Source organism: Lagopus muta, chromosome 19 (genome assembly GCF_023343835.1).
Source record: "Lagopus muta isolate bLagMut1 chromosome 19, bLagMut1 primary, whole genome shotgun sequence".
Taxonomy (NCBI): Eukaryota; Metazoa; Chordata; class Aves; order Galliformes; family Phasianidae; genus Lagopus; species Lagopus muta.
The window spans coordinates 940,586-968,504 of record NC_064451.1 but is presented as its reverse complement, the minus strand read 5'-3'; the positions used below and the strand labels follow the sequence as shown (position 1 = coordinate 968,504).

At 58.3% G+C, this 27,919-nt stretch overlaps 4 protein-coding genes across 9 annotated transcripts in view; all 4 read right to left on the bottom strand.

The window, feature by feature from the left end:
* The window catches only part of RABL6 (RAB, member RAS oncogene family like 6), a 51,797-nt gene extending 50,165 nt beyond the window's left edge, over positions 1–1,632 (bottom strand). The window contains exon 1 of the mRNA XM_048966128.1: positions 1,188–1,632. Within this exon, the coding sequence (XP_048822085.1) occupies positions 1,188–1,317 (130 nt within the window). The 5' untranslated portion in view covers positions 1,318–1,632. The remainder of the gene's footprint in view (positions 1–1,187) is intronic.
* Positions 1,633–2,498: 866 nt separating this feature from the next.
* On the bottom strand, positions 2,499–7,845 carry LOC125702613 (alpha-1-microglobulin/bikunin precursor). Its single transcript, XM_048966144.1, has 10 exons — positions 7,552–7,845; positions 6,646–6,788; positions 6,420–6,496; positions 5,764–5,877; positions 5,406–5,507; positions 4,773–4,810; positions 4,029–4,107; positions 3,784–3,951; positions 3,475–3,651; positions 2,499–2,628 (listed from the first exon to the last, which is right to left on the bottom strand). Exons 1-10 carry the CDS (start codon positions 7,828–7,830, stop codon positions 2,597–2,599), a joined length of 1,209 nt encoding a protein of 402 aa, XP_048822101.1. The 5' UTR covers positions 7,831–7,845; the 3' UTR covers positions 2,499–2,596.
* A 10,458-nt stretch (positions 7,846–18,303) lies between these two features.
* Positions 18,304–20,432, bottom strand: LOC125702621 (NOTCH regulated ankyrin repeat protein). Its single transcript, XM_048966159.1, has one exon. It carries the CDS (start codon positions 20,313–20,315, stop codon positions 19,971–19,973), a length of 345 nt encoding a protein of 114 aa, XP_048822116.1. The 5' UTR covers positions 20,316–20,432; the 3' UTR covers positions 18,304–19,970.
* A 3,889-nt stretch (positions 20,433–24,321) lies between these two features.
* EXD3 (exonuclease 3'-5' domain containing 3) overlaps positions 24,322–27,919 on the bottom strand; it is a 245,639-nt gene continuing 242,041 nt past the window's right edge. For all 6 annotated transcript variants that reach the window (XM_048966121.1, XM_048966127.1, XM_048966122.1 and 3 more), the window contains one exon: positions 24,322–26,870. In XM_048966121.1, the coding sequence (XP_048822078.1) occupies positions 26,557–26,870 (314 nt within the window). In that variant the 3' untranslated portion in view covers positions 24,322–26,556. The remainder of the gene's footprint in view (positions 26,871–27,919) is intronic.

Genomic DNA, 27,919 nt, shown 5'->3' with positions numbered 1-27,919 from the left:
TGTGCCAGCAGGATGCAGCTGATCTGCACGGCACACTCACTCACTGTCTGGAACACCAGCTCCCTTCTCTTACATAATTCACAAGCGGATAGAAGCTACCCGAGCTCACCCATATAACACTGAAGCACATGGCTGCGCTCTGCTCTGTGGGCACTGCTACAACTCTGCAGAGATGGACGGACCTCAGGCAGGAGATCTCCAGGTATGTGTCTGATGGTGCAGTGCTGTGTGTCAAGGTACAACAGTTGCAGCCTCACCACTCATCTGTCAGCAGAAACAACATACTTCTGCTCATATTTATGACTGCTTGCTAAGTTGCTACTTTCCTAAATTAAAATACTGTCGGCATATCTAACAAACGTGCTCTGGTTAAAGGCACCAAATGCTCTCCCCAGTAAAGCTGCAAGCTCCTAAAATCTCTCAGTTCAAAAAAACACTCAAGGGTGATAACATTAAAAAAAGAAGAAAGAAAAAAAAAAAACTCAACCCAGGCCCTGCCCTGCTAACCTCTGCCTTCACATCTGTTCCTCCAATGTGTCTGCGGGCACAGGAATGCTCAGCACTGTGCTCACAGAGTGGCCCTGTTCTGAGCTGCCAATCTCAGCTGCCTGCAGCTGCTGCTGCGTGCCTGATCCCACACAAGTGAGCCGATCCTCACAGTGTTCCTGCTCACAGCTCTATCTTCAGCTGGGATGGTGTAACTACTGACCCTGTCTCGCTATTGTTACTTGAAGATGGATTCACATATTTGCAGCGCCTTCCTGAAATGTATTAGGAATAATTTACTTTACTTTTTTCATACTTTACTGAGCCCCAGGGAGAAAAACACAACTCTGAGCCAGCTGTATCAGGTACAGAGACAGATAACCAGAATGGCACTACCTGCCAAAGAGGCATAAAGGCACACAGCACTCACCTGCTGCTAAGCCGTGGCAGGGCACAGACCCTTATCACACAACCACCGGAGCAAGGACACCGTGCTGCGGGAAGGGCACTCACCCGCCCTGGGCAGTTATTCTTCCACACTCGAAGTGACATCAATCCATTCACAAAGAACCCTGCCCGGTGCCACAACGACGCGGCCGCACCGCAACCCCCCGCACACCGCTCGCAGCCCCCGGCCCGCCCCAGCACGGAGCCGCACGGCAATAACGGGAGCGGAGGAGGCGCCCCGGGCCGGGACTCACTGTTGTACTGGACTCCTTTGGCGAACCTCCTCTGCAGAGCCTGGTTCATGGACTGCAGCCCCGCGGGGATGTTCTTGTCTCGGACCGCCGCCTGGTCCGAGCCCACCAGCTTCTTCAGCGCCGAGAACATCGTTCCACTCCCGCGCCTTCGCCGCCGCTACAGGAAAAGGTCCGCCGCCGCCGCGGGCTCAGGGGCAGCGCGGCCCCGCGGGGACCATAGGGCCGGGCGGCGCTCAGAGCCGGGGCAGGGCCATGGGGTGCCAACGGGGCGCGGGGCGGCGCGGCGGGGAAGGGGCTCGGCCGAGCCCCGCCGTGTACCGGGACGGGGCGCTAACCGGGCATGGCCCGCGGCGGGCGGCTCCTGCGGGCGGCGGTGGCGCGGAGGGTCGGGGAGCGGCTCAGCCTCGCCGGGCGCCGCTCAGGGCCGGGCGCGGAGCTCCCGCCGCCGCCATCTTGCCTCTTCCGCTTCGCCGCGACAGACGGAGCGCGCGCGGCGCCGCTACGGAAACCGCCAGGGGCCAAAAGACGGCGGGCCGCGGAGCGGCGGCGGGGGGCGGGCCTCGAGCATCACATCCCGCAGAGCCATCACAGCCCCTTTTAGCCCTCTCTTCTGACCCCAGGGCCTCGCCGTCACACCCACGTGCCCCCGAAGTTCCGTTTCGTGACCCCCCCGGCAGCCTGTGGCCCCCAAGCCCGCAGTCCCGTGCCCCCCTCACCCCGCAGCTTGCTCCGACCCCCAAATCCGCTCCCATCACCCCTTTGGGATGCTCCTCCCTCCCCACACCCCTCGTTGTCTCTCCCGCCCCGTGACCCCTCAGCCCCTGTGCCCCCCACCTCCCTTTCCCAGCTGGCACCGTGGGCTCCAGCTGAGGCCCGAGGTGCTGTGGGGGCTCTGAGCCCCGCATTGCTGGGCTCCCCGTCAGAGCTCCAGGGGAGCCCGTATCGTCTGGGGGAGCAGGACTGGAAGGCACTGAGGCACTCACACCTGTGGGATGGGCCTGAGGCCGTGCGGCGCTGAGCCTCGATGCAGAGCTCCAGGGTCCCACTGTGCCCTGCCCAATGTGACAGTGGTGCAGCACGGATTATTCACCCTCAAAGAGAAGCGGGTGCCTGTCCCCCTTCACTGCCCCTTCCCAGCTGACCCAGGACGCACATCCAGCGGGATGGTTGGGGCTGAGATATGAGCAGGGGCTCAGGACAGGAGGGACCCCCACCAGGGAGGCCAGCAGTGACTCAACAGCATCTCCTGCCTCTCCTGGAGCCCCCTGCCCAGCTCCCTGCCAGCTCTGGGATGGACAGTGGGCTCATTGGTCACTTCAGAGACATTTATTGTTGGAGATAATTCCTGTACAGGCAGGAGCTCCTGTGAGGCCCCAGCTCCTGTGCTCAGTGTTCGTCCTTCACCCTTGTCAGTTTGACAGACGCAGAAACTCCTCATCCTCTGCAAGCAGAACAGTGTGCAGTGTGACAGACAGACCCACAGACACCACCCTCACCCCCACTCATACCCCGCGAACAGGTGATGGCTGATGCTTCCTGCTTTGTCCTGATTGGCAGTGATAGGGAAAGTGTTCAGACCCTCTGCACATCCCCTTGCTGTCCTGAGATGTCACTTCATGTCCCACCATAGTGGCATTATTGCACTTCAAACTGGCAGCAGGATAATAGAAAACAGATTCTGCTCCATGACCCCTTACTTTGTCCCCATCTCCCACCTCTTGGGCTACCAGCTCCACTTGCCACATCAAGACCAGGTTCACCCAGGGCTGTAGCTAATCACTCTCTGCAGTAAAATCTTCCCTGCTACATTGCTGAAAATGAGATTGCTTGTCCATCCATCGTGGGGGCAGAGCAGTGCCATTGAACTTCACAAAGAGGAATGACTAAAGCTGGAGGGTGATCATACAATCATGGAGAGTTCATCCCAAGCGGGTTCCCCTGTTCGGTCCCTATCCAGTGTCAGGATTCCTAATGCCTCCAAATCTTTCAGCTGCTCCTCCTGTTGACACCTCCACTGCTCCCTGCTGTGCTCTGCCCTGCTTACAGCCTTCCCCCCAGTTATCGTGAGCATTTTGAAGTACAGTCCTGGCCTTGGTGCATGTAGCTCATACAGTCCCTATATGTGATGTTGCTGTAGATTAACAATCTTTTTTTCTCAATCCATCAAAGTCTCTGGCCCAGGATGGACCAACCACAGCTGCAGGAATGCCCAGCACAGGGACACAGCCTCAAGCAGGATAAGCATAAGCAGTGCCTGCCTGGTCCCCAGTGCAGCAATAAGCCATACCTGCCTGTGGAGGAGCCCCGCAGTACTCCTTGCACTCCTTCTCTGAGTAGAACTTGTTCCCATTGCCTTTGCAGCCTCCATAGCTGAACCTGATGCACTTGCCCTGAGCAGCATCAAAGGCCCAGCGTATCACTGGTTTCTGGCAGGGCCCCTGGGCGATGGGCAGCCTGCAGGCAGCTGTGGGGAGAGGAGACTGTGAAGGCTGGCAGAACCGGGATCCTGTGCTGCACACACAGGGCTCGGGGCCAGCCCCAGTTCCTTCTGCAGCTCTGTGTCCCCTCACCCTGGTGTGGCCCCATTCCCACTCACCCTCGGTCCGGCAGGCCTGCAGGCACTCCTTCTCTGAGTAGAAGTTGTTGCCGTTGCCCAGACAGCCGCCATAGAGGAAAGTCTCGCAGGCCATGGAGGAGGTGTTGTAGAAGAAGCGGGAGAGCATCCCGCTGCAGGGCCCCGGGTCCCGGTTCAGCCGGCACGCGTCTGCAGGTGAGCACAACGCGGGTTGGAGTGGGCGATGGGGGCATGGGACCCACCGCAGCCCCTCCACCAGGACCCACCTTCTTTGTTGCCAACATACGTGGGCAGAGGGCCTGCAGCTGAGCCCTCCTCGGGTGGCAGCACTGCTCTCCGTGCTCTCTGCTCCAGGAGGAAACAGACAGCTGCCATCAGCCATGCCAACCCCACTTCCCTGGTACCCCCACGTGTCTCCAGACATCTGCCTGCGGTCAGCAGGCCATGGTCACTCCACGCCTCATGGCATTCCCAGCCCTGTACTGATCCCAGGCGGGGACTAGAATCAAACATTTTGGATGATGACACTCAAAGTGCAACAGCCATGCCCTGTGCTGGGCTCAGCATGCATCTCTCCTCACACTCATACATAGTGTGCATCCTCCACGTATTATATCTGCCCTGAACTGTGCTGTTTCTCTTACAAAGTTCCGTCTCCTCTTGAAAATCCTTCTAAACTCAACACAATGAGACTGGGACATGCTGGGTGACAGCAGCCAGAGCATAAGCAAGGCAGTGAGCTGCCTCCCCCACCACAGAGGGGAATCCCCAACCCAGCTGGAGCACTCATGGGCAGGCAAGGGGTAAGGAGACACCAGGCTCCCTGTACAGGAATCTACCCCGTGAAAGAATCAGAACAGGAAAGAGACACTGCCTTCCACTTGGAAGTGAGCCTTGGTGCCACCCGAAGCACTCAGGACTCTCATCCCTGAAGCCTGTGTTCCATCCTCTCTGGCAAACCCCATCCCCAGTCTTGATCCATCTTAGAAGGTTCTAGCTGGATCACTCACCTCAGGGGCAGTGACAGTCTCCTGTGGGACACATTCACCTAGCCCAGATGACAAGAGAGAAGGTCAGAAGCTTGAGAGTGGTGGCTTTTCAACAAAGTCCTCTCACCATAGCCCTACACTGTGCTCTTACAGGTCCTTCAGGAAGGGGTTCCCTCCTGGCTTCACCCTAACACCCACTCTTGCAGTTCTCTACCTCCTGCTCTCAGAAGTACTACCCTAAAATCCCCATGCCTATCTGCATCAAGCATTTGCTGTCACTCCCTGTTGAGCAAGGCACCCATCACATCCTAGGAGTCCACAGCCACGGGGAGAAGCTGTGGGTGTTGCTGCAGTGTCCTGCTCCAGATACATGAATGGCTCCAGAACAGCCATGTTGGGTTGCATCAACCTGACAGCCGAGAAAGAATCCCACCAACTACCTTGGATATTGCAGAAAACTGGGTGCTAGTGGCAGCCTGGCTGATTCTTAGCCTCATCCCCTTCCTACCCCGTCCCAGCAAAGCCCTCGTTTGTCCTCCCTCCATCCTGGCTGTCTCTTCTCCTCACCCCTGTGTACCAAGAAGGAACAGCCTCAGCACACTGTCACACTGAGGACACAGGCAGCAGGAGAGCTGCACACCGCACACAGGTTACCTTTGTTGGCCAGGATGAAGATGGAATCTGCAGGGATGCCCATCTCCAGAGCCAGCTGCTGGAAAGCCTCGGTGAGCTCTTCCCGCAGCTCTGGGCTTCTCCCTGGGTGACGGCAAGGAAAGGACTGTCAGCTGGTGTCTGCTGCTTCCAGATCTGAGTTTCTCCCACACAAATCGTGTTCATCTCAAACAACAGTCTGCTCTCAATGTTCATTGTATGATATGTCTCTAAGCTGAGCCGTAAAACTCCACCTCATCTGATGCCAGAGTTGACTGAAGGCACCAGCTCCAGAGCCATAGAGCAGTGTTACTGAGCCCACCCCAGAGTTTGCTTGCCCACAGTGCCACAGCAGACATACCATACAGCTTCAGTGTGGTGGTTGGGCCAAAATTACTTGTCTTCTTCATCAGAATGACCGCGTATTCTTCATAGTTGGTGCGAAGCACATAGGACTTGATAGACACATCCCACTCTGGGTGAGAAAGAGATACAAAGGACATCATTGCTACCCTTAGGGAGGAACAGGGGTGTAGAAGGCAGTCCCAGAACTGGGGAGTGAAATCAGGCAGCTAATTCAAGAAACTGTCAGATTACTGGGAGGCAGCTACTGACCTGGGCACAACCCTGACCCTGACCTCACCATCCTCTTGTTAGTCAAGGAGACTGGAATCCTAGTGTTGCAGATAATGGGATACCACCAACGCTCCTGAAACATGGCTGGGGGTGCTTATCCCATCTTGGAACCCTGGGGATGGGAGGGATCTGCTGGAATACCTCATAATCCTGTACCTGCACAGGCAGCTCTGAAGCGGTCCCCCCAAGACCTTGCTCCCTGCTTTCTTGGTTGGAAATGACCTGAACTATGGAGAGTCTTCCTCTTCATTGAGCCCTGCTGCCCTGAACCACTCTCCCAGCCACCAGCTGTGTCATCTTCTGAGGTCCAGACCTGGTTCATACCCCCTGACTGCACAGTGGCTCTCGGGACCCAGCAGGCCAGCAGCAAGCCCAACTTACTGGGGCTATAGTAGGTGTATTTGCCAGGGGTGCCGGTTTTCTGGTACTCTCCTGAGACGCGTTTGCAGTCACCTTGCCTGGAGGGAGGAGGAAAACAACCATCTGATTGGAATGACCTCTTTTTTGTTTATCTTGTGATAAACAAAAACATGATTTGCTGGAGCACCAAAACTGGCCACGGCGTAGGATCCCTGAAACCCCTGAGCACCCACAGCAATGCCCATACCGCAGCCTGGTGCTGATGGTACTGATCTGGTCAGTGCTGGGGCCAGGGCCCAGCACCAGTGTGCCCATGCTGAACTTCTCCTTGTAATTCTTCATCCACTTGCAGGTGGTGGCAACAGCTACATCATACCATTTCCCATACATCTGTGGGGAAAAAAAGAGATGACTCCACCACGGGATCCCTCCACTGAGGTAGGGCATCCCATAGCTTTCTGCAGAGCCGACATTCTCGTGGCCAGGAAGTAAGTTGGTGAGCTATGGTGCAGGGTGTCGTGGCAAGAGCTGCTGAAGGAAAGTGATCAGCACTCAGTAGGATTTCCAACTCCATGGTCACCCATCTCACATGGCTTCCCAGGCTTTCGAGCTTGGATCTAAACAGTCTGAGGAGCAAGCTGGACACTTGTTCCCATGGATGCTCACACTAGCAGAGCTCTTTCTCCTGCTCTCTGCTTTGGTTTCTTGAATAGGGGCTAGGCAGTCCCTTGGGAACTGAGAGGGGTCTCCAAGCTCAAGACAGTGTCCCTGTGTCCTCTGCCCACCAGGCAGGGTCTCATGCCTGCTGTGTGCCCCAGGAGAGCCCAGACCCTTGCTGCTGGGTGTGCACAGCCAGGCAGGGTGCCTGCTGGAGACCCACAGGCCTGCTCCCAGGCAGGATGCATCCCGTAAACACTCTGCATCTCCCCACAGCTCAGGCTGGGCTGATGAACAGGCTGGGACACGTTTGCCCTGTCCGTGTGTTTGCTGGGGTGAGGCCATCCCAAGGGCTGGGTCCCCATGACTGGCATCAAGGGAGGCCTGCCCCGCACAGCCCATTATGGCAAATCATCTTCCTTTTGGGAGGAAAGTGAAACAAAACTTCCCCCATCCCTTCTGCCCCCAAATTCCAGGGACCGCCAAGCCACTTTACCCGCTCAGGCTCAAAATTCTCCTGCACTTGGATGTCCTCATCCTGGTCACCAATGGGCGTCCCGCTGGCCACAGCAAAGAGGAGGAGGGAAAGAAGACCCCAAAACATCATGCCTGGAAATTTCAGAGCGCCACTGAACAGGATCAGGGACTCTGCACTGTCCCAGTGCGCAGCAGCGTGACCTTCAGACCACGGAGAGCAGGGCTGCTGGAGCGGCCAACCTGGGGAGGGCCAGGCTGGGAGGCGTGGGCACAGCTCCTGGTCCTGCACGCCCGCCATATGGCCTGGGTTCACCATGGCCTGTGGGGCACAGGGGCGAGCATCCTTCTGAGCTCCTCTCTTCACCTGTTCCAGATCTGGGCCAGCACCTGCCAGTCTGCCTTATGCAATGCTGTGATTCACACTCCTGCCCCGGGATCCTGCAGAGAGCCCTGTTGCAGGTACAGCATTATCTGCAGGCAGCAGAGCATCAAGAAGCCCCCAGCATGTACTGGGGCAGGGGCTGAACAGGGCAGAGTCCACCTGCCAGCTCCCTCTTGGCGGCGGGGTGAGACCCTCACAGAGGTCCCAGGCACCTGGGCGAGCCGGTGTCACCCACCCTGAGGGGCAAGTGTGGGTAGCGAGGACACGCCATCCCTCCCCGCTGCTGTTTGCCTTCTCAAGATGATTAACTGAAACCAAACAGCCGGAGGAAATGGCAAACAGAGCAAAGGGCAGGAGCCTCTTTTCCAGCTGGCCCATAACCCAATATTTGCAGAGCCGGCCCAGGCCGCGGGCACGCTGGCAGAAGCCGGACGGACTTTCACCTCGCAGCGCCGCTGTGCCGACGCGCTGCCCGGGGGCCGGCGGGCCCGGCAGGGAGCTCCGGGCCGTGTCGGCTCCGGCCTCGGGCCCTCGGGGCGGGGCAGGGCCGGGTGCCCTCGCGGCGCTCGGAGCCCTCCAGCTCCGGCTGCTGCCCGCACCGCGCCCCGTCCCCGGCGGCGACGCTAGGTGGCAGCCGGCGGCCAGGAATGCCCCGCTGCGGAGCGAAGCGGATCCGGGCGGCGCCGTGCGGGCAGCGTCACCGCCGTGTAGGGGCTGTGGAGCTCCGCTCCTCGACCGCCCGCCCCGTGCCGGGAGAGATCGGGGAGCGGTGCGGCCGCCAGCCAAACGGGCGCTGCTGAGAACGCGCCCGCCGGCCCCATCCCTGTCCCCGCGGCTGCGGTCGCGTTCGCTCCGGGACCGCCAGGGACGGCGGTGGCAGCCCCTGTCGGCTCGCCGTGCCGCGGGTTGGGGCAGCGGGGCGCTCCGGCAGCGCTCGGGACCGCGGGGTTCCTGCGGGAGCTGCGGGCGGCTGCCGGCCGGCAGGAGGGGCGGCCAGAGCCTCGGTTTGGACAGAAACCAAATGCGGGGAGAAGCCGCCACGAAATTCCTGCGGACCGAACCCCCGGGCGCTGCCGCTCTGCCTCCGGCCTTCCCTCTGCTCCGCTCGGATCCGGCTGCTCTCCTGCAGGCCCTGCCGGCGTCTCGCAGTGCCCCGGCGGTTCCTGGCATCAGGCGGGCCCTGCAGGATAGCGGCTGCTGGGATCCGGCGTACAACTGTGTGTCTGCAGGGACTGCGTGTGCTGCCCTCCTCTCCCGCTCCCAGCAGACCCTGTGAATCTCAGCATTGAGGAGGCCTCATCCTTTCAGTGTCCCTTTGCAAACCTGCTGTCCCTAGGCTCATCCTGTCTTTTTCTGGTCCTGCCAGCAACAAGCCCTGCAAGCTCAAAACTCTCCATGTAAAGAAGTTATATCTTTTTTTTTCTGTTTTCAGCCCATCTCCTTACTCCAAGGACTATTGCAGTATTACAGTCAGTGTTACAACCTCACGCTCCGCTTTGTCCACCACTCCTGATCACTCATGATTTTGCAGTCATATCTGCCCTTGGCCTTCCCATGTCCTAACAGGATGCTCTCGGCCTCTCTAGGCTCCTCTCACCCATCAGGCTCTTCATCTCATCAGTTATCCCAGAGCAAGTCTGAAGAAAGTTGACTCCTCATCTCTTCCTTCAGCTGTGTGAACAGGAACTCAAACCCACAGCACCCATGGTTTCCTACATGTCTCTTTCCATCTTGTTCCCTTTCTGATCACACAGCATTTTGATGATTGTTTTTGGCTGTTCTGCCCATTAACAGTCATCTGAAATCAGATCAGTGGTGGCTCCCAGTTCTCCTGAGGCTAACCACCTTCTGACTCGGTGCTTTAAGGGATATCCTTCAACCATCTTCTGTTGTACATTCAGTTTTAGCTTTTTAGTCTCCGGTTTCCAGCTGACCTGACAGTTCTCATGGGCTTCCCTGTTCTCTCCTAGGCAAGATTTCTCTTTCCAAAACATTGGTGTTTTCTGTAGCGCCTCCATTTAACTCTCCAGGAAAGGGCTGTTGAACCACTTCATTTTTCCCTTTCGAATGGTGGCATTTTACCCAAACTCCTCACACCCCATATAACACTCTGTAGCCCATCTTTAGGGCCTTGAGATTTGTGCTTTTTGGGGGTAGTGTTCCTGGATTTTACATAGAGCCCTCCCTGTCCTCCCAAACTGTTAAACCCAGCTGTGCTGTGCTTTTTAGTACAACGCAGTTCCCCAAGCACTCAAGATCCAGAGCAGATCTTTTGCTGTGGATTACAGACCCAGGAGACATTTCCTGCATCCACATTTCCTGCAGCCGACCCGGCCGTGCTGGGAGTGCTGTCCATCCTGCTTGGCGTGAGCTCTGATCTCGCTTTGTGTTTCTACACAACTTCCTGTTCTCATCATGTGCAATCTCAATTTTATGTTTTTGTTATCAGTCTGGACTTTTCACCTACGAGGATTCCTTGATGCACTTTTCCCTGCTACCTTTTGTGGTTTCACCCTACATAACCCACCTCCCTTCTGTACCCCTCTGTCACTCCTATGCAGCTGGTAGCAGCTCTCTTCTGTTTCACTCATCCCTCAGCCTCCTTCTGCCAGGCCCCATCCCAGTGCATGATGCTGCTATGTGATACCAAGCTCTCCATTTCCCCTTGTGCATCCAGCATCAATCTGGAAGCATTTGCATTTGTGCCCTGCGTCATGGACCAGGGAGGGAAGTGACTCATCTGACTGGGGTGGCAATGGAGCAAGGTCTCAGGATGGCGGTGGCAAGGCTGGAAGGTGTTTCAGCATCCTTGGGTCAGGGTGCCCGGATGCCCGACTGTTTGTCTCCAGCCAGAACCATCAACCCAGGCATCTCCACGCCCAGCAACGTGAGGACATCTGTCCATCCGCCTGCATGCATCTGCAGGTCATTCTGCTGGGGCTGTCCCCTCCCCCCCCCAGCCCTGAGGGTCTTCCACAGGCGAGCTGGCAGCGAAGCATCACTGCCCCCATCGCTGCCCCCATCGCTGCCCCCATTGCTGTCCCCATCACTGTCCCCATCGCTGCCCCCATCGCTGTCCCCATCGCTGTCCCCATCACTGTCCCCATCGCTGCCCCCATCACTGTCCCCATCGCTGTCCCCATCGCTGTCCCCATTGCTCTCCCCGCCGCGGTGTGGCCCCAGCCGTGCAGATGGCTCCGGCACCGCGCCGGGTCGCAGCCTCCACCCTCACGTGCGGTGCTTTTTGTGTCCCCCTCTCTGCGTGCCGCCCTCACCCCACCCGTCCCTCCCCGCCACCGCTCGCGCCCCCCTCGCAGCCCCCACCAGAGCCAGCCACACACACAAGTGAACTTTTCTGCGTTTTCCAGCAATTAAAAAGAATAAAGCAACAGTTGTCTCCAGGCAGGGCATGGATCCTGGTGACCCTGATTTTCTGTGTGGCTGGGCAGGGTGAATGGGGCTATTGAGACCCCGATGACTGGCATCTCCACTCCAGGATTGTCTCCCCGTCCAAGTCCCCCTCCCCGCGCACTCCTCCTCCCCACCTCCTCCCCGCTTTTAATTTCCTTCCTGGAGAGAGCTGCTCATCCCCTTCCCATTGGCCAAGGGCCTGAAAGGGAATGGAGGAGACAAGGGAAGGATTAAAGACACTCTGCTTAGGAGCGGGCAGCCTGAATACGAGATGCACCAGGCTGGGAAAGAATGGGGGCTTAGTGGGGCACCAGATCAGACCCGCCCCGCCGCATTCAGCCCGCTGCATTCCTGCATCTCTAAGCAGGGTCCTTTCTCCCTAGCCAGCCCGAGGAGACCACCGGCCCCCGCCCTACCTGCCCTGCAGGTGAGCCCTGTCCCACCCGACTACCTGGGCCCGTCCCACTGGACCACCCTCAAGTTAAGGTGCCCAAGACCAAGCTGAATGGGGCCCTGGGCAGCCTGAGCTGGTGGGGGGCATCCAGCCCATGGCAGGGGGTGGTGCTGAGGGGGGCTTTCAGGACCCTTCCAAACCAACCGTGCTGTGATTCTGTCATTCTTCTGCGCTGTGCCACCCGTGTGCGGCTGATGAAGGACTTGTGTCAGGCAAGGAGCAGAGAGCAGCAGCTCCATGCAAGTCACCTGGTCAGAGAGTTCCGGACTGGTGCATGCTGCCTCTGCCCAAGGCTGATGCCCTGATGGCAAACTGCAGCAGTACATCCTGCTCTGTGTTGCCACTGGGTTGGATTGCTGCTTCGTGCTTGCACACAGAGATCTCCAACAGAAGGGGTGGAAACATCCCTCTCCTCTGTTAATTGGAGTTTGAGGCTGACACTTTCTGTTTGGAGCTGTTTCCTTTGCAGGATGGGGGAGGCTGTTCTTGGAATCCTCTTGAGGTCCCTGCTGGCGTTCATCCCAGAGAACTCTGTTTCTTGGGGGAACACATCCCTGGTAGAGCCCAGCAAGGGTTTTCCAGGCCAAGAATCTGGAGGCCTGCAGTGCAGGGCAGGGACACGGTGGGTCAGCAAAGCTCAACAGCCCTAAAGCATCAGCTCTGAAAGCATGCAGGGATCCGGTGCTGTTAGGAGCACCCTGGGAGCCCAGGTTCCCATGCAAGGACACAGTTTGCTATGCTACACACACAGATTTGTGGCCTTTCACTGTGAGGACAGAGTTCTGAGCTCTCTTGTCCCATGTCCCTTACAGAAGCTGGTGCCATTCTCTGTTCTCTGTTTTCCAAGGCCTGTCCCACCTGTCACCACCTCCCACCCTAGATCTCTTGCTGGCCTATGCTATGACAGCCCCGCCTCAGTGCCCTGTGCAGCCCGGAGCCACGCAGTGCTGTGATGGGCAGGATGGAGCCCTGGCCACACAACCACAGCTGCAGGACCCATGCTGGGGCACGGCCCAGTCCATGGAGAAGGCGCATCACTGTGATCTCAGTCACCTTCCAGTCTCTTGACTGTATTGATTCTAGCACTGAACTTGTGTCCTCTTGAGGTATCCTAGTGTGCACATGACATCCATGGAAGGAAATGAGATGTCCTCTAGAGCCTGGGCAAAGACCAGCTGGGACGTGACGGGATACCTCAGGCAGCAGAAGGAGCTTAGGTGTGAGCACCTCCATCACTCCCTGTCCTCACGGCCATGAGGAAGACCAGGCACCACCTCAGAGGCTTCCCCAGGGTTTGGGTTGGAGATTCTTGAGGTCCTTTGACCTCAATGATCCTTGAGGTCCTTTCCAACCCTGGCCATTCTGTGATTCTGTGAGCTGAATCCCACACCTTTGATCAAGCTGCATAGGCTGTGCTTGGTTATTGCTGCCACCCCATAACCACACTTTTCAGTATTACCAATAGCCCCAGCTGCTGGAGCCTTAGGACTCCATCAAAAACTTGTTACCGTGTAAGAACATGACATATTTCTAGAGCTGCATCTCATTTCCATCCTGGAAGGTACAAGAAGAAAATGTCCATGCTCATCCATTCTCCTTCCCAGAGAACAGCCTCATGCCCATAGGTGTCTCACCACCTGCCACAGTGGGACCTGCAACCCCCAGTGAGGGGTTCCTCACCCCTGCTGCATGCTGTGGGACTGCCCCATCTGATCACTCTGGGTGCTATGTACAGGCCATGCCATATGGAGAGCAGTGGGGTCCCGTCCTGCACTGTGATGGGAGCACCAGGAATGGCCTCCCCTTCCTCATCCATCCTCCAAGACCGGCTGCCCTGCCCGTTGGGATCAGACACAGGGTGTCCCCAGCCCCATCCCTGCTGTCACACCACAGACACTGGGGTGTCACCTCCTTATGCCCCAAAGCTCCCAATTCCACCACCCAGGATGAGCACAGCCCTGACAGAGGAGCCCAGCAGACCCAGGGACAAAAGACATGGCCCAGGTGGAAGGACAGCCTCTCCTTGTGCGGTACTGGGGCCCTTTTGTCCCACGGCACCTCCCTGGTGCCCAGGCAGCACAACCGGTGCGAGCTCTTCCCTCCATGGCTGCATGGAGAGGGACCACGGGGCTTTCTCTTTAATGCAATGCTATGAATACTCGGGGTCTTTCTGCTCGCTGTTTAATAGATTTGAATGTGAAAAGGTGGTGGAATTGGGAAGAGGGAAGGGGGGGAGGCCAGGCCTCTTTGTTCGGGGATGCTGCTCCAGCCCGGGATTTATTTGGCATTTGGAGGGCTCGGGGTCTTTCTCTCCTCCCCAGCCACTGCAAAGGCTCTCTCCCTTTTCTGCCTCATGCTTATTAGCATAGCAGCTGCTCCCTGAGAGGGGCTAGTCAAGAGAAAAGGATAGAGGCGTCCGGGAAATGAATAGGAGGGAAAAAAATAGCTTAAAAGGACGGAGCTTTGAATGGGGGGGAGTTGTGAGTGGACGGGGGGAGGCTCGGCGTTGTCACCATCACTGGGAATGTGAGCAGGGTGAAATGCAGGGAGCTGCTGGGGACGGCAGCACGGCTGGGTGCTGTGCTGGGGATGAGGACACGCTCCTGGTGCCACATGCAGGGTGCTGGGTGCTGCTCACTGCTCCTCCTGCGGGCACTGGGGACTCCAAGCCCTGACCCTACTGATGCTGCACAGAGCAGACAGGGCCGTGGGATCCTCTGGCCTGGGGGGTTTCCCGGTGCATGCTCCAAAGTGCTGAGGTTGCTGCAAGATCCCGCTGCTCACCATGGGGCACTCTGCACGCCTGCAGCGTCAGCCCCTCTGCCAGCTCCCCAGCTTTAGGTGTCACTATGGGAAATCAGGGAGCTGCCACTCCGTTCTTGTGGCTTTGCTGTAGGAGAGCCTGACACGCTGCAGCATCCCAGTGAGAGCTCCTGTGCATGTGGGGGTGAACTGCCAGGGGTCTGGTCTTGTGCAGAGAACCTGGGAGGATTCTGGGCACGTTTGGAGCCCATCTTTGCAATTGCATCATATGTGATAACATTACTTTTGGCTGGGGATAGGTGAGACATGTTTTGCTAGCTGGAGAAAACAAGAAATGAGGTTGCAGTGCACTCCCAGAGGTGAATGGTGCTGTTTCCAGGCACTCTCCTCCTCTGCACCTCTCATTTCCAGCCAGAGCTGCATAGTTCCTTTAGGCCTTGTGCAAAGGCTCAGCACACCATCCAGCTCCCAGCAATGTTCTGCAGATCTGCCAGCTGCTGCAGCATTCCCCAGAGCAGGGCACTCATCCAGCAGAGCTGGGTGCACCTACAGTGGGGCTGGTGAGTGTTGGGTTGGGCAGAGGCAAGAATGGACTTGGCGGATCTGCAGCAAACAGCCAATGCTGTGTCTGGGTGTCTGTGACTCTCTGAGCTACTGTGTGCTGCCAGAGCTGCTGCCCAGGTCAGGTGTGGTGCAGAAAGGAGAGCGCCTTCCTTGAAAGCAGCAGCCCTCGAGCAGCACTAAGCATGTGTTGGATTCAGGCTCAGCAAAGAGTTTCCAGCACACGCAGTTGTCCCAGCACCCCTTCCTGTCACCCACACAGCTGCCCAGTGTCCCCTCTGTCCGCCCATCCCTCTCTGCCTCCTTGGCCACACTCCCATTCCCCTTTCTTCCAACCCCTTCCATCCTCATTCTCTCCTTCCATTCCCATCAATCCTTTCATCCATCCCCATCTCACCTGCTGGCCCCAGATCCCCTCTGTAACCCCATCCCTCCATCCACGCAGCCTCCCCCACCTCCGCTGCCCTCCCCAGAGAAAACCAAACCAGGACAGTGCTGTGGTCAGCAAGAGCAAGCTGGTAACAGAAGAACTGCCTTACATCCCTATCTCTGCCTCCCACTCTTTGTGAGCTCCACTGGGGGACAGCGATCGTGGGAGCACTGCAGGAACGGGGCGGCAGCCTCCAACCCCAGCAGAGGAGGGATCTGAACCTTCACAACCAGCTGCGGCTCAGTCCCACATCCTACATCACAGTGGGTTTGGGCCACGGCAAAATGGGATGATATCAGAGGGCCCTGTGGGATGCGTCTGCAGGGCCTCATGTGCTCTGGCCCTGAGGTGCTGCTACAGGCAGTGTGCTGCGGCCACCCCACCGCCCTGCTGTGCTCACATCAAGGGTTGTCACCCCAGCAGCGGGCGACTGGTGACCGAGAAGTGGCAAAGTGCTGATGCTGGGAAGGAGGAGAGCTGGGCCAGGCAGACTGAGCTGCTGCCTCCTCCCCAGCACCCAATTGTGGTTTTCAAAAAGGTAACTCCTATTCGGATCTCCGGGCTGTGGCATTATCATAGTCATACAAATGCCCAACAAAGCATCTATTTAAAATGTACTGAATTTTGATTACGGCCCGTCCCCTCTCGCTCGCTCGCTGTCTTTCTTTCTCATTCATTACTTACTGTGTTAAGCTCCCCAAAATTCAAATAAAATCCCACCTCCCCCCCCCCCCCCAACCCATATGCGCTGTTTGATTCAGCTCTGATGTCTGGGCTTGACAAATGAAGGCGAATATAAGAGAAGACAAAGCTGTCAAACTTCTCGGGGCTCTGTTGACTTCCCGTCACCCCTGCGGACGGACAGGAGACCGATCCATCTGTTTTGGAGTCAGTAGCACAAACAAAAGCAAAAGACAATGGCAGGAAGCACTTGAAAGTTCAAATTCTTTCTTTGGTTTCTCTTGGAACAACAGAACCTACGTAATGTGGCCAGCGGACAATAACACGCAGCCAGGGACACACAAAAATGCCAGAAGAATGTGCTTACGACACAAAACGTTCCAATATTTTTGTTTCGTTGGAACAGAAATAGAAAGGGAAAAAAAAAAAAGAAAAGCAAAGCAAAGAGCGAGCCTTTGGAGTTCCTAGATTTCTTGGACTGGGTTTCTTTAGAGACGAGCGCTGCAAAGCGGGGCGGTGCAGGCAGTGCAGTGGGGCTGGGGGCAGCTGAGGGCTGAGCACCACACCGTCCCCATGCACAACCCCCAGCCTCACTGCTGGAGATGTGAGATTGGCACCCAGCCGAAATGCCTGCAAAGGGGCTCCTGGGCACCCAGACCTGCTTCTCCTTAGGAAACCTGTCCTCGAGCTCGTGTCCCGCGCAGCCCCAGCGGGGCGAGGTGTGCGATGGAAAGCCATAGGGTGAGCTGAGCTCAGCCCCTGCAGCAATAAGGGCAGCTGGGTGTGCAGTGCTTTGAGCAGAGCTGGGTGCTGCTGTGAGATGAGCGCCGTGCCTCGCATGGGGGCCCGCAGCCAGCCCACTGCAGCCTGGCACCGGGACCAGGGCAGCTGGGCTGTGCTGCTCCCCTGCCCTCCAGGGGACTGAACCCCACACGCCGTGGGGCTGCACCCTCAGCCACACACCAAGGGACAGGGACACCCACAGACCAACCCCCGGCAGCCTTAGGGACACACGCAGCCCAGAGGAGCTCTGGGGACTCCAAGCAGAGCGCGGTGACCCAGATGGGGACACGGGAAGCCGTGGGCCCCTCGCCCTGGCAAAGAACACGCAGCAGCCATTTGTTGTTATTTTTTTTTTATAAAAAGATCAATGAAAAATTTATTTATAAATTTCGCACTCTGGGGCTACACGTCTATATCATACACTCAGGAATATGCTGTACTGTACAGACTTTATCCAGTTAGAAATGATCATATAGTGACCCACATACAGCTTCAATATAAGCCTAAAAATTCTTAACATTAATTAACATAATTAAAAAAGGTATTCGCATCTAAAGAAAAACCTACAGAAAAACTCCTTTCTGGAGCAATCTGTGCATCAGCTTCAATGTCTGCTTATTCCACTGACATTATCAATATATTCTTCTTACAAAAATAATAATAATAATTAAGAAGACGACCGCCATCAGGTGAGCAGCCACGCACGGAGGGCCCCCCCGCCTGCCTGTCGTGTGCCCCCCATTTTGGCACGAGGGTCAGCAGCACTATGAGCCAACGCGGGGGGTGGGGGAGCGGGGGGGCCCTCGTTTCTATCTCTGAATCGATCTGCATCCCTTTCACTTCTCAGGATGGAGAGAGGTGGGGGCGCGGGGTTGCATAGAACATTGGAACTGGAGGGACGAGGGAGGGCAGCAGCTTTTCATTAAAATACACAGGGATGTAAAAATACATCAACTCACAATTTCAGAGCAACCCCCCCCCCCCCCCCCCCCGGCGTACAGTTTCCAAAATCTCAGCGCGTCCACAGCTCCAGGAAGCTGGAAAGGAACAATACTTTTCTTCACCTCACTCAGCGATTCACACAGGAGATTCACAGTCTCAATAGGTATTTTATAAAAATATAAATATGGGTTACATCACGTTGTCTTTACAACACTGGACAGAGCTCCCTTTAGACCGGGTTTATAACCAAGATTTCTTTTTAAAAATCCATCTAGAACTTGGCTTTAAAGTACACTTTTCTTTCTTTCTTTTTTTTTAATATCATGTCATAAATGTTATGACATTTCCATCGTGGCAAATCCGTTTAGGAAAAAAAAAAAAAAAAAAAAAAGAAAACAATTAAAAAATAAAATAAGATGTGCAACCATCCGGTAACGACAATACAGCCTCACTGGGAAAGGTTTTGTTCCCACCCCGGGAGCGGAGCCGGCGCTGCGCGGACCCGGAGCTCCTCCGCTTCCCCGGGTCTGCAGCGCTGCGCCTCCAACAGCACGGACTGCAGGTGGAACCGCGAGCCAAAGCAGAACGCTCAGTGCAACGGGAAATCACGGCAGAGTCGAGTTGTAGATACGGTAAAACTGGGGGGGAAAGAAGGGGGGAAAAAGGCGAGCTTCCCCTGCATTTGAAACACTCACCGCCAGCATCCGACAAGAGCAGGCTCACAAACGTCACCCACCAAGATACAGACATGATAAATAGTTTCAAGACGGCCCCAAAAACCAGCAGGTAACTATTTTCTTTCTTTTTTTTTTTCTTTCCTTTTTCCTTTTTAATCGTAACGGTTCGGGGGAGGGGAGCGAGGGCGGGGCGGCAGTGGTTGCTTTAGTGCAGACGGGCAGAAGAGGGATGAGGGGGTTCTGAAACGTTCCGCATTTTCCAAATGGACGCTTCTGTGCCACAGCAATAAAAGCAGCATTGCCATTAGACGTGCAGTCACTTCGAAATGCGATCGGGGCGGCTCGCTCCTCCCCCTCCCTTTCCTTTATAAATATATATATCTCGGTTCGGGCACATATATATATATATATATACACACACACACCATATAAAAGGCGGGCGGGCTCTACGCACAAAGGGACCGTTCTGCATTGAGAAGCGTTATCCAAGTTTCACCAAAAGAACAACCAAAGTTCCCAAACTATTTCTCAGTAGTTTTCAGGCACCTCTCGAGGCAGCAGAGAGCGCTCGCGCCCCTCTTCTGTGCAAAGCAAATCCTCTGCCTCTTACAGTTTATTTCACCTATTTTTTTTTCCTTTTTCATTTTTTTTTTTTAATTAAAAAATAAGTTCAGGATTTGCTGATCTCCCCTCCCCCCCCCCTCCCCTCTCACACACACACGCACGCACGACGCCGGGAGGAAGGATTCAATGTCTTTTCCTGTGTTCTCACGTGTGCTAAATGGATTCAAGGACCAGCTGAGGATGCAGCTTTTCTTCGGACACCCCCAAAGGAAAAAAAAAAAAAAAAAGAAAAAACCAACTTAAAAAGGGGAAGAAAAAAAAAAAAAAAAAAAGAACCAGTCAGGGCATGTCTGTCATATCCAATGGAGTTGCCTCCGAAAAAAAATAAAAACCAAAAAAACCTCGCAGGAGGAGATCAGCCCGGAGCCGCCGGGCCGGGGCACCTGCAGTGCTACAGCGCCGGGGGGACGGGAGGGGCGGAGTGTTGAAATGAACTCGTTCTGCGGCAGAGTGCTTTAAAACCGAGGGACGGGTGAGGGGTCGGGGGGGAGGATTAAATATCACCGGGGGGCGGGAGAGTTTTAAAGCATCTGAGCAGACGTCAAACTGAAACCGTGAATACTGTGAGTGCAGCCGAGGTAGACGGAAAAAAAAAATTACAGTAGGAAAACAACCCTCGGAAGGAAAACCAAACCGAACCAAACAACGAACTCGGAAGCGGCTGAGCGGCGGGGCGGAAGCACGGAGCGCGCGGTCCGAGCGGCTTCGACGCGTCGGGGGCGGCCCGGCATCACCGCGCGCCGGCGGAGTATTTGGCCTTGGTGATCAGGTAGAGCACGATGTCCTGGTGGCCCCCGAAGGCGGCGATGTGCAGCGCGCTCCAGCCGTCGCGGTTGGCCAGGCGGATGTCGGCGCCGAACTTGACGAGCAGCTTGACGAGCTCCAGGTTGCCGTCGATGACGGACTGGTGCAGCGCCGTCTGCCCCTCGGGCCCGAAGGAGTTCACGTTGAACTCGCAGTTCGTCATGTTCTGCAGCAGCGACTGCAGCTCCTTGGTGTTGCCGCGCCGCACGGCCTCCTGGAAGACGCGCTGGCTGGGCGGCGCCGCGCACGGCGACACGTCGCTCTGGCTCATGCTGCCGCGGCCCCGCCGAGCCTCTCGCCCCGCATGGACGGCGCTCCCGCCGCCGCTACCCCGCGCGGCCGGGCATGCGCTGCGGGCTGCGGGCGCACAGCGGCTCCGCGCCGCCCCCTCCGCCGCGCTCCGCCGCCGCGCCGCGCCCGGGCCTCTCTGGAGCGGAGCCGGCCCCGCGGCGCGCCTTTTAGCCCGCTTTTATTTGCATAACAATGGCACGGCGTGACGGACGCCGCGGGGCGGGGCGAGACGCCGCGCGCCCATTGGAACGCCCTCCCCTCTGTGGGCGGGGCAGAGAGAAGCCCCGCCCCGTTCGCGCGCCCTGGCTCCGCCCCCGACTGAGGGGGGAGGGGCGGCCCGGCGCGGAACGGTGCGAGACGGCTCTGCTGGGGGCGGCCGGGCTTCGCCGGCTCGGCTCGGCTCGGCTCGGCTCGGCTCGGCTCGGCTCGGCTCGGCACGGCACGGCACGGCGTAGCCCTGCACGGCGCCACCGGCTTTCTCCCGGCTCGGCCGGGCCCCGCACCACGGTGTTTCACCCGGCTCGCCTCGGCGTAGTCTGGTGCCACCGAGCTGCCCCTCGGCCCGGCCTGGGGTTCGGTGACCGAGCGCTGGGAGCGCTGCCCCGGGGCGGATGCGGTGCGCCGGCGCTGCGGGGCGGAGGGGGCCGTAACAGCGCAGCCAAGGGCGCGCGGCGACCGAACGTGCTGGGAAAGCCGAGGTGCCGCGGCACGCAGTGCCCGTTTGGTCCGGGGCAGAGCGAATGGCAGAGGGCGGCGGGAAGCGGGGACCCCCGGCCCGAGCGGGGAGGAGTGCAGGGAGGGGAAGGAGAGGCCGTAAAACCGGGGGTGCTGCCGGGACCCCGCAACTGTCACCTCGGACAACCGCCTCCGGCCGTGTGCCGCGTCGGTCTGGAGATGGAACGGCACCGATCAGCCAAGAGCTGAGCTCTGCTGACATAGAGCAACCGGCCTTGGGTGCGAGCTCAGGGCGCGGGCTTCCCTGCGAGTTTTCCCGTGGCTTTTCCCCATGGTGAGGGAAGGCTGAGCCCCACCGCTATCCTCATCCATTCCCCGCCCATCCCATCCCGGTCTCCATCACCCATCTCCATCCACATCCCCGTGCACCCCATCCCTATCCCTATCCCTATCCCATTACCATCTCAACCAAATCCTCCTTCCCAATCTCATCCCATCTCTTCCTATGCCATCCATCTCCCAATCCACACCGTGTCCCCACATCATCCCCAACCCAGTCCCTATTCCATTTCCATTTCCATCCTCATCTCATTCCCATCTTCATTCCATTCCCATGCCCATGCCCATCCCAGTCCCCGTCTCGCCTCCATCTCCATCCCATCCTCATTCTCATTCCCACCCCGTTTGGTTTCCCCAAACGGGAGCTCTCCCCTGCCAACACGACTGTACCAAAGTTCTAACGGAGATGATGCGATGTGATGATGCGATGTGATGATGCGATGTGATGTGATGTGATGTGATGTGATGTGATGTGATGTGATGTGATGTGATGTGATGTGATGGTGGTGCAGCACGGTGGCTGCGGGCACTGCGCTCCCGTTGGGACACCGGGTTGGAGTGCCCTGGGATGTCCCCGTGACATCCCCCGTAACGCTGACACACGGCGCGCAGCGCACTTTGCTCACACTTCCAGACCGTCCTCACCCCACGGGGTCCCTCCTCACCACGAGCAGGAGCAGCTCACTGCGGGACCGCGCTCGGCCCGTCTGCTCCCGAACGACCCCCCGGGGCACCGCTTTGGGGCAGGAAGGCAGAACCCTGCGGGGTGTCAGCAGCGAGTGGGAGAGCAGCAGAGCGGGAGCTGCCCGCACCCCCGGCTGGGGCCGGACCGGGGCAGCAGGATCCCAGCCATGCAAGTGTCACTCGCTGGCAGGTGGGGGCGGGACCCCTCCCGGGAACGGGGCCGGAGGGGCAGGAAAAATAGAGAAGAAAAACAAAACAGTTTTGAAAGCGCGCATTTCAGCTCCGATTCGCGTTTTTGTTTTGTAAACAGAGCCGCTCCGACGACGGGACGGGACGGACGGGCGAACCGCAGACGGGCAGGGCCAGCTCCGCTCCGGTGTTAGCGGGGCTCGGGGCCGGGCCGTGCCGGAGCTCCGCCCGGGAGCAGAGCGGGCAGCGGTCGGTCCGGGCATCGCAGCGCTCGGGCGGCAGCGCCGGGGGCTCCGCGCAGGGAGCGGGAGCGGCGGGGGACGGAGCGGAGCGGGCGGCGAGGGGGCGTGCCCCCATTTAATTCATTAAAATGTGTCGGAGAGCGTGGGAAAGGCGGCGGCTTTTCTTCCCAGCGCACGGACCCGGCCGAGGGCGCGCACGCGCGCTCCCGCAGGGAACGGCCGCAGATCGAGGCGGGCCGGGGGGCGTCTTCGTCCCGGGGGGCCGCAGGAGGGCGGTCACGGTGGGGGGGCCGCGGGGCGGTGGGCGCACCTCAGGGCACGGTGCCCGCGGGCGGAGCGGGTCCCGCCGTCCTGCCGCAGCCCACCCCGCGCGTTCACCCCGCTCGGTCCCGGCCCCGTCCCGCCGGCGGTGCTGCGGCGCTGCCGCCGTCCTGCCCCGAGCGCACGGCCCGTGCGTGACAGCGGGAAAACGCCGTCCAGGCGGACAGCCGCCGGATTTGACGCGCTCGGAGATGGCGAGCTGCTCGCTGCTTCAGCCCTCGGCTGCGTGCGGGGATCTCCGGTTGCAGCCCCGTGGAGCGGCTCTCTGCCGTTCCCGAGCTGGGTTTGAGGCCGCGTGTGTCGGGTGGGCTCGGCAGTGACGCAGCCGTGACTCTGCAGGACGTGCAGTGAGGAGTGATGCGAGAGGATGGGAGCGCGTTGGCCTGGAAGTCGTGCCCAGGTGTTGGCAGGCTGATGGAAAAGGAGCAGATCCTCCGGGCCAAATGTCCCCTCATGTGGCACTGACACCTCTCTGCTGCCCCTGGCCAATGGAGCACTGCACAGGGCCTGCAGCTCACAGCCAACCTCGGGCTCTCCAGGGCTGGGCCCGTACCCAGAAACGTGCCAGATTGTTTGGAAATGGTGACCGAGAAACAGGGAGCTCACGTGGAGCATCCATAGCTTGCAGGGAGCCTCGGCCCCGGTCTGCTCTGCGCCCGCCGGCCCCATGTGAGCCACAAAGGCACGGGGAGCCGAGCCGCTTTCCTTGAGCCGGTCAAGTATGCGGCACGGCTTCCGATCCAGATTGCACAAGGAAGGAAGTTTGCTCGGAAGGGGATGGGGATAAGGTGGGGGAGAAGGGAGGGAAGCGCATTCCTGCCTGATGAGGAACAGTGTTGATAGATTCATTTGTAAACTAAAGCTGGCCCCGGTGCCAAACACCTTGTCCCCATCAAACTGCGAAGGATATGCAAGAAATACACAAGGCGAGGAGAGGAACTGCCCGATATCCGATGCGGTGTGTGAGTTCTCAGGGCTCTGCAGGGCAAACCGGAGCCGCCCCAGAGCTGCACAGCAAAGCACGCAGTGCGTGGGGAGCCGGAAGTGCTGTGCTCCTGCTGCAGCAGGTGCAGAGTGAGCAGGATGTCCCCGGGAACAGCTGCACGCCACCCAGGAAACAGCTTTTTTTGCACCATTTTCATCCAGCCCAGACTCTGCTCCCCCACCTTACCCCCATCCCTTCCCGAGCTCTCAGCTCAGGGTCCAAAGGTGAAGCCACGTCGTGAGACTGAAGGGACCGGATCCATTCCCTTCCCCTCCCTTCAGCCCCCGCCGGCTGCTTTCCTTCTCCTCCGGCGCTGTCCTACGGCAGCGTCCCCCAGCAGCAGGCGGAGGCAGAGCGGTGCACTCATGTGGCATCGCGGGGACCGGGCGGCTCTGCGGGAGCTGCCCCCGCTGCCCTGCGAACGCACCATCAAACAGTCCCATAAAAGCACAAAAGGCCCCTTACTGCCCCGATAAACGTTAAATATTACTACAGCACAGGCAGCGAGGTAGGTTTGCTTATTTATTTGTTTTTTCAAAAGAAGCCAGATAGGGAAACAATATTGCAGGCTGATTAAAAAGCCGGCTTAATTCTCTTTGATCCGTCTCCACCATTGAAAACCGGACGATTTATTGCTTCCTGGATGCTGCTCAAGGCCGGCCCGGCTCGGCAGTTTGATGCTGAGTGTGGCCAATGTGGGGACGACCTCTCTGCACCTCCACGGCCTCTGCCCCGGGGCACAGCGGCACCACTCCACAGCCACCCACATCGTGCCGTGCCCCCATGCTGCCCGTGGGCAAACGCGGTGCTGCAGAGCTGCCTGTGCTCAGCCCGTGGTGCCCAGCCTGGTGGAGCGGCTGCTGCACCACAACTGCTGCAAAAGTGACCCTGGGGTAAAAGAGAAGAGGAAATTCCGATTCCAGCTGAAGAGAGAATTAAGAAAAATGAGTTAGCACCTAGAAAGAGTGCAGGTCTGGAAAACCAGGAAATGAAACACAATTCCTTAAGGTTATGCTAAAAAAAAAAAAAAAAAGAAAGAAAGAAAAAATGCGGACAACAGAGTGGGAAGCTGTAAGGATCAATAGAAAAATGATGATGGCTAAGGGCAAGATCAGAAGAAGGCATTTTAATCCTATTAGGAGAGATAATCCCCAGTGCACCACACGACTTGAGGTGGCACTGCCTGTGTGTGGACGGTCCTTTGTGGCAGTGTCCAGCAGCCAGCCTGCCTGGCACAGCACAGGGGAAGCCACCAGACCTCACGCAGGGCTGTGCAGGTGCCTGGGAGAACTGCTGCTAAAACAGAGCAGTTTCAGTTGGTGAGCTCCAGGTGAGAGCGGCCAGCAGCTCCAAGGTGGCCATGGGGCACGGCAGGGCCACAGGACCCTAGGGACACCTGGGGACACCTGGGGACGGGGAATTAAAGGAAACCAATGTGGCTGTGCAGGATGTGACCCCGTGGGGAGCACAGCATTGCCCTCCTTCACAGCTGGGAGAAGAGGCAAAGTGGTGATGGCAGCCAGGCATGGGCAGCTCTGGCTGTGCATCAGCAGTGCGGCTTTGCTTTGTGACCCCCCAGAGACAGACTGGGAGGTGAGTAGAAGTGTGCTTAGATCTTAGAGCCGATGTGTATGCAGCCAGCACCAAAACCCAACTGCTGCACCAGCTCACATGGCAGCGAGCGGTGAGCGAGGCTGGCTGGTCCATGGGCACAGTCCTGCAGGTGCTGCACTGCTGGTGATGGGGTCAGAGGGGAGGCACAGGCTGCGGTGGGGGCATCCCAAATCCTCTCTGCTGTCATTTGCTTGAAAATGATGTGAAACATTTGCACTGCAACAGTGCAAAGTAGGGACTGCCGGGTAGGGCTGGACATTAACAGCATGGAGGAGAGGAAGGGAGCACAGTGTCTGAGAGACTGCGGGGAGCTGCCTCGATGCCCTTCTGACTCGGGAGGTGAGAAGCGCTGGGTGTAACATCCCCAGGGGAAGGAGCCCTCAGCATTGCATCGCCACGAGCGTTTGGAGAGGGAGAGCACATCGGCTCCGCTGTGTAAGCTGCCCGGGCAGGCTTTTTGCTGGCCCGTGAATGTCGCACTTAAGCCAAGAGCCCCTCGGGCCCTGTTAGCAATAACATCAGTGCCTGGCAGTTAACCGGGATTAGGGGAGGAATTTTGCAAACGCTCCTCTCTTAAAGGGTGGAGTGCTTTCAGCCCATCCACGGGCTGGGATGCAGCAGCCGGCAGTGCCCAGAGCTGTGGGACCAGGGTGGCACGCAGACACGTGTCCCATACTCACAGAGCACACTGGGCACTGGAAGCGCTTTCTTGATCTTGGGGGCAGCAGCTGGAAGGGGGCACAGAGCAGAGACCTCCCTCAGTGATCCTCCCATGGAGAGCAGAGGGGCTTTGCTGGACAGGGACACACCTCTCCGGGGTGACATGCTGGGCACCGACGGGTGCCATGGGGGCGGCAGCACCTGGTGACATTTGGGAGAGCTCTGCAATCCTCTTGCTGTGCCCAGCCTGGAGAGAGGCAGAAATAAAGCAACAGATCCATTCCCCAGGTGCCTCTGATTTAATGCTCCCACGGAGGCCGTGTTGCCAACCGTCACCACATCAGTGCAAACATGAGAGCCCCCTACCCCGCAGACCCCAAAACACGAGCCTGCTGTCCAGCCTTACACCGCAAACCCAAGCCCACTCCCCGCAGACCTGCCCGAGCTCATAGGGGAGCTCATCCCTGCAGTCCCCATCCTGCTGCTGAGCCATCCCAAGCCCCTTGCTGCCCTCAGCTCAGCTCATAGACACGCTGCTCATCCCCCGTGGTGACCAGAATATCCTGAAACTGTGAGACGACGCGTCCAAAATGAGAGCCTTCCCAGAACACCTTCCCGCAGCGCGTGCAGCAGTAGAAGTCAGTGAGCTCAGCTTTGTCCAGCACCCCGGGGGGGATGGCAGCCACCTGCAGGGCTGTGCCCCCCACCAGCCCCACATCTGCTCCACATGACCTCGTGCTCTCCAGCCGCTCTCCCGCTGTGGTGCCGGTGGGCTGAGCAGCGCTGCGGGTCCGGCCGGGCTTCTCCTCGCACGACGTCGGGCAGCCTGCAGGGATGGGAAACAACAGAGAAACAGTCAGCCGCCAGTGTGATGAGCGAGGTCTGTGCTCAGCCACGGGAACGGCCCACCTTGCCGGGCTGCACCTCCGGCAGGAGCACCGCACGCGTTTGGGAGGCGACTGCGGGGCACTGCGGGGGGGACGCGTCCCAAGCGCTGTCCCTGCACGACCCGGCTGTGTCCCCGCCGCGCCGGCGGATCGCTGCCATCGCAACCAAAGCACCGCAAAACCCACGGCATTTTTGGCAGCTCGGTGCGGGCTCTCGCTGCTCGCGTCCCCGCGGCGCGGGCACAGCGGGTTGTTGGATCCGGGCAGCGGAAGCGAGGGCTGAGCTGACTCTCATCCATCAGGATGCCTGGCAGCCGGGGACACGGGGCGGGCTGCGCTGGCTGCTACGGGATGACTCATTTCGGCAGGGGGGACTCATCCTGCCCAGCGTCAATTAAGGCGACAAAAGGCATCTTGCGGCTCTCCAGCGGCATCTCTGGGGCTTCCAACCGGCCCCTTGCGAGGATCGGTGGGAGGTTTGTGGGGAGCCAACCGTGCCGGAGGGGGCACCAGCGCTCCTGGCTGGCTCGTCCCTGCATCGGCACACCGGGAATTTCAGTGGGGAAAGCAAGACTGAGGGCTGCTCTGCGTTCTGCATCTGTCTGGGACACCAACATTCATTCCTTCAGGGAACAAAAAAAGTTCAGTTTCCCTTTATCTCCAATTTTTGGTATCTGGTGCAGAATTGGGATTCTCCTCAGATCCCTGAGCTGCCTGGAGTGGAACAGCAGAGGGGAAGCTCTGATTCTGGGGGTTTGTCCAGGACAGAGCCCACCAGTGGGAGGACTGACCCTAACCCCAACCCCAGCCCCAACCCTAGCCTTAACCCAACCCGGCATCAGACACCCGCAGCCTGGTGCACAAGGACGGGCTCTGTGCTGCAGCTCCAAGCACACTGACTGGGCTGCCTGCCTCACCCCAGGCCAGGCACTTGCTTTCCTTCAGTCTCAGTTCATAACACGCAGACAAAAATATGGCTTTTCCCCCC

Coding starts and splice junctions, on each gene's coding strand:
- LOC125702613 (XM_048966144.1), bottom strand. CDS start 7,830: ATGGCGGGCGTGCAGGACCAGGAGCTGTGCCCACGCCTCCCAGCCTGG. Junction 6,497..6,645: donor ACCATCAGCACCAGGCTGCG/GTATGGGCATTG, acceptor TCCTCCCTCCAG/GCAAGGTGACTGCAAACGCG. Junction 2,629..3,474: donor CGGGGCTCCTCCACAGGCAG/GTATGGCTTATT, acceptor TTCTGCTTGCAG/AGGATGAGGAGTTTCTGCGT.
- LOC125702621 (XM_048966159.1), bottom strand. CDS start 20,315: ATGAGCCAGAGCGACGTGTCGCCGTGCGCGGCGCCGCCCAGCCAGCGC.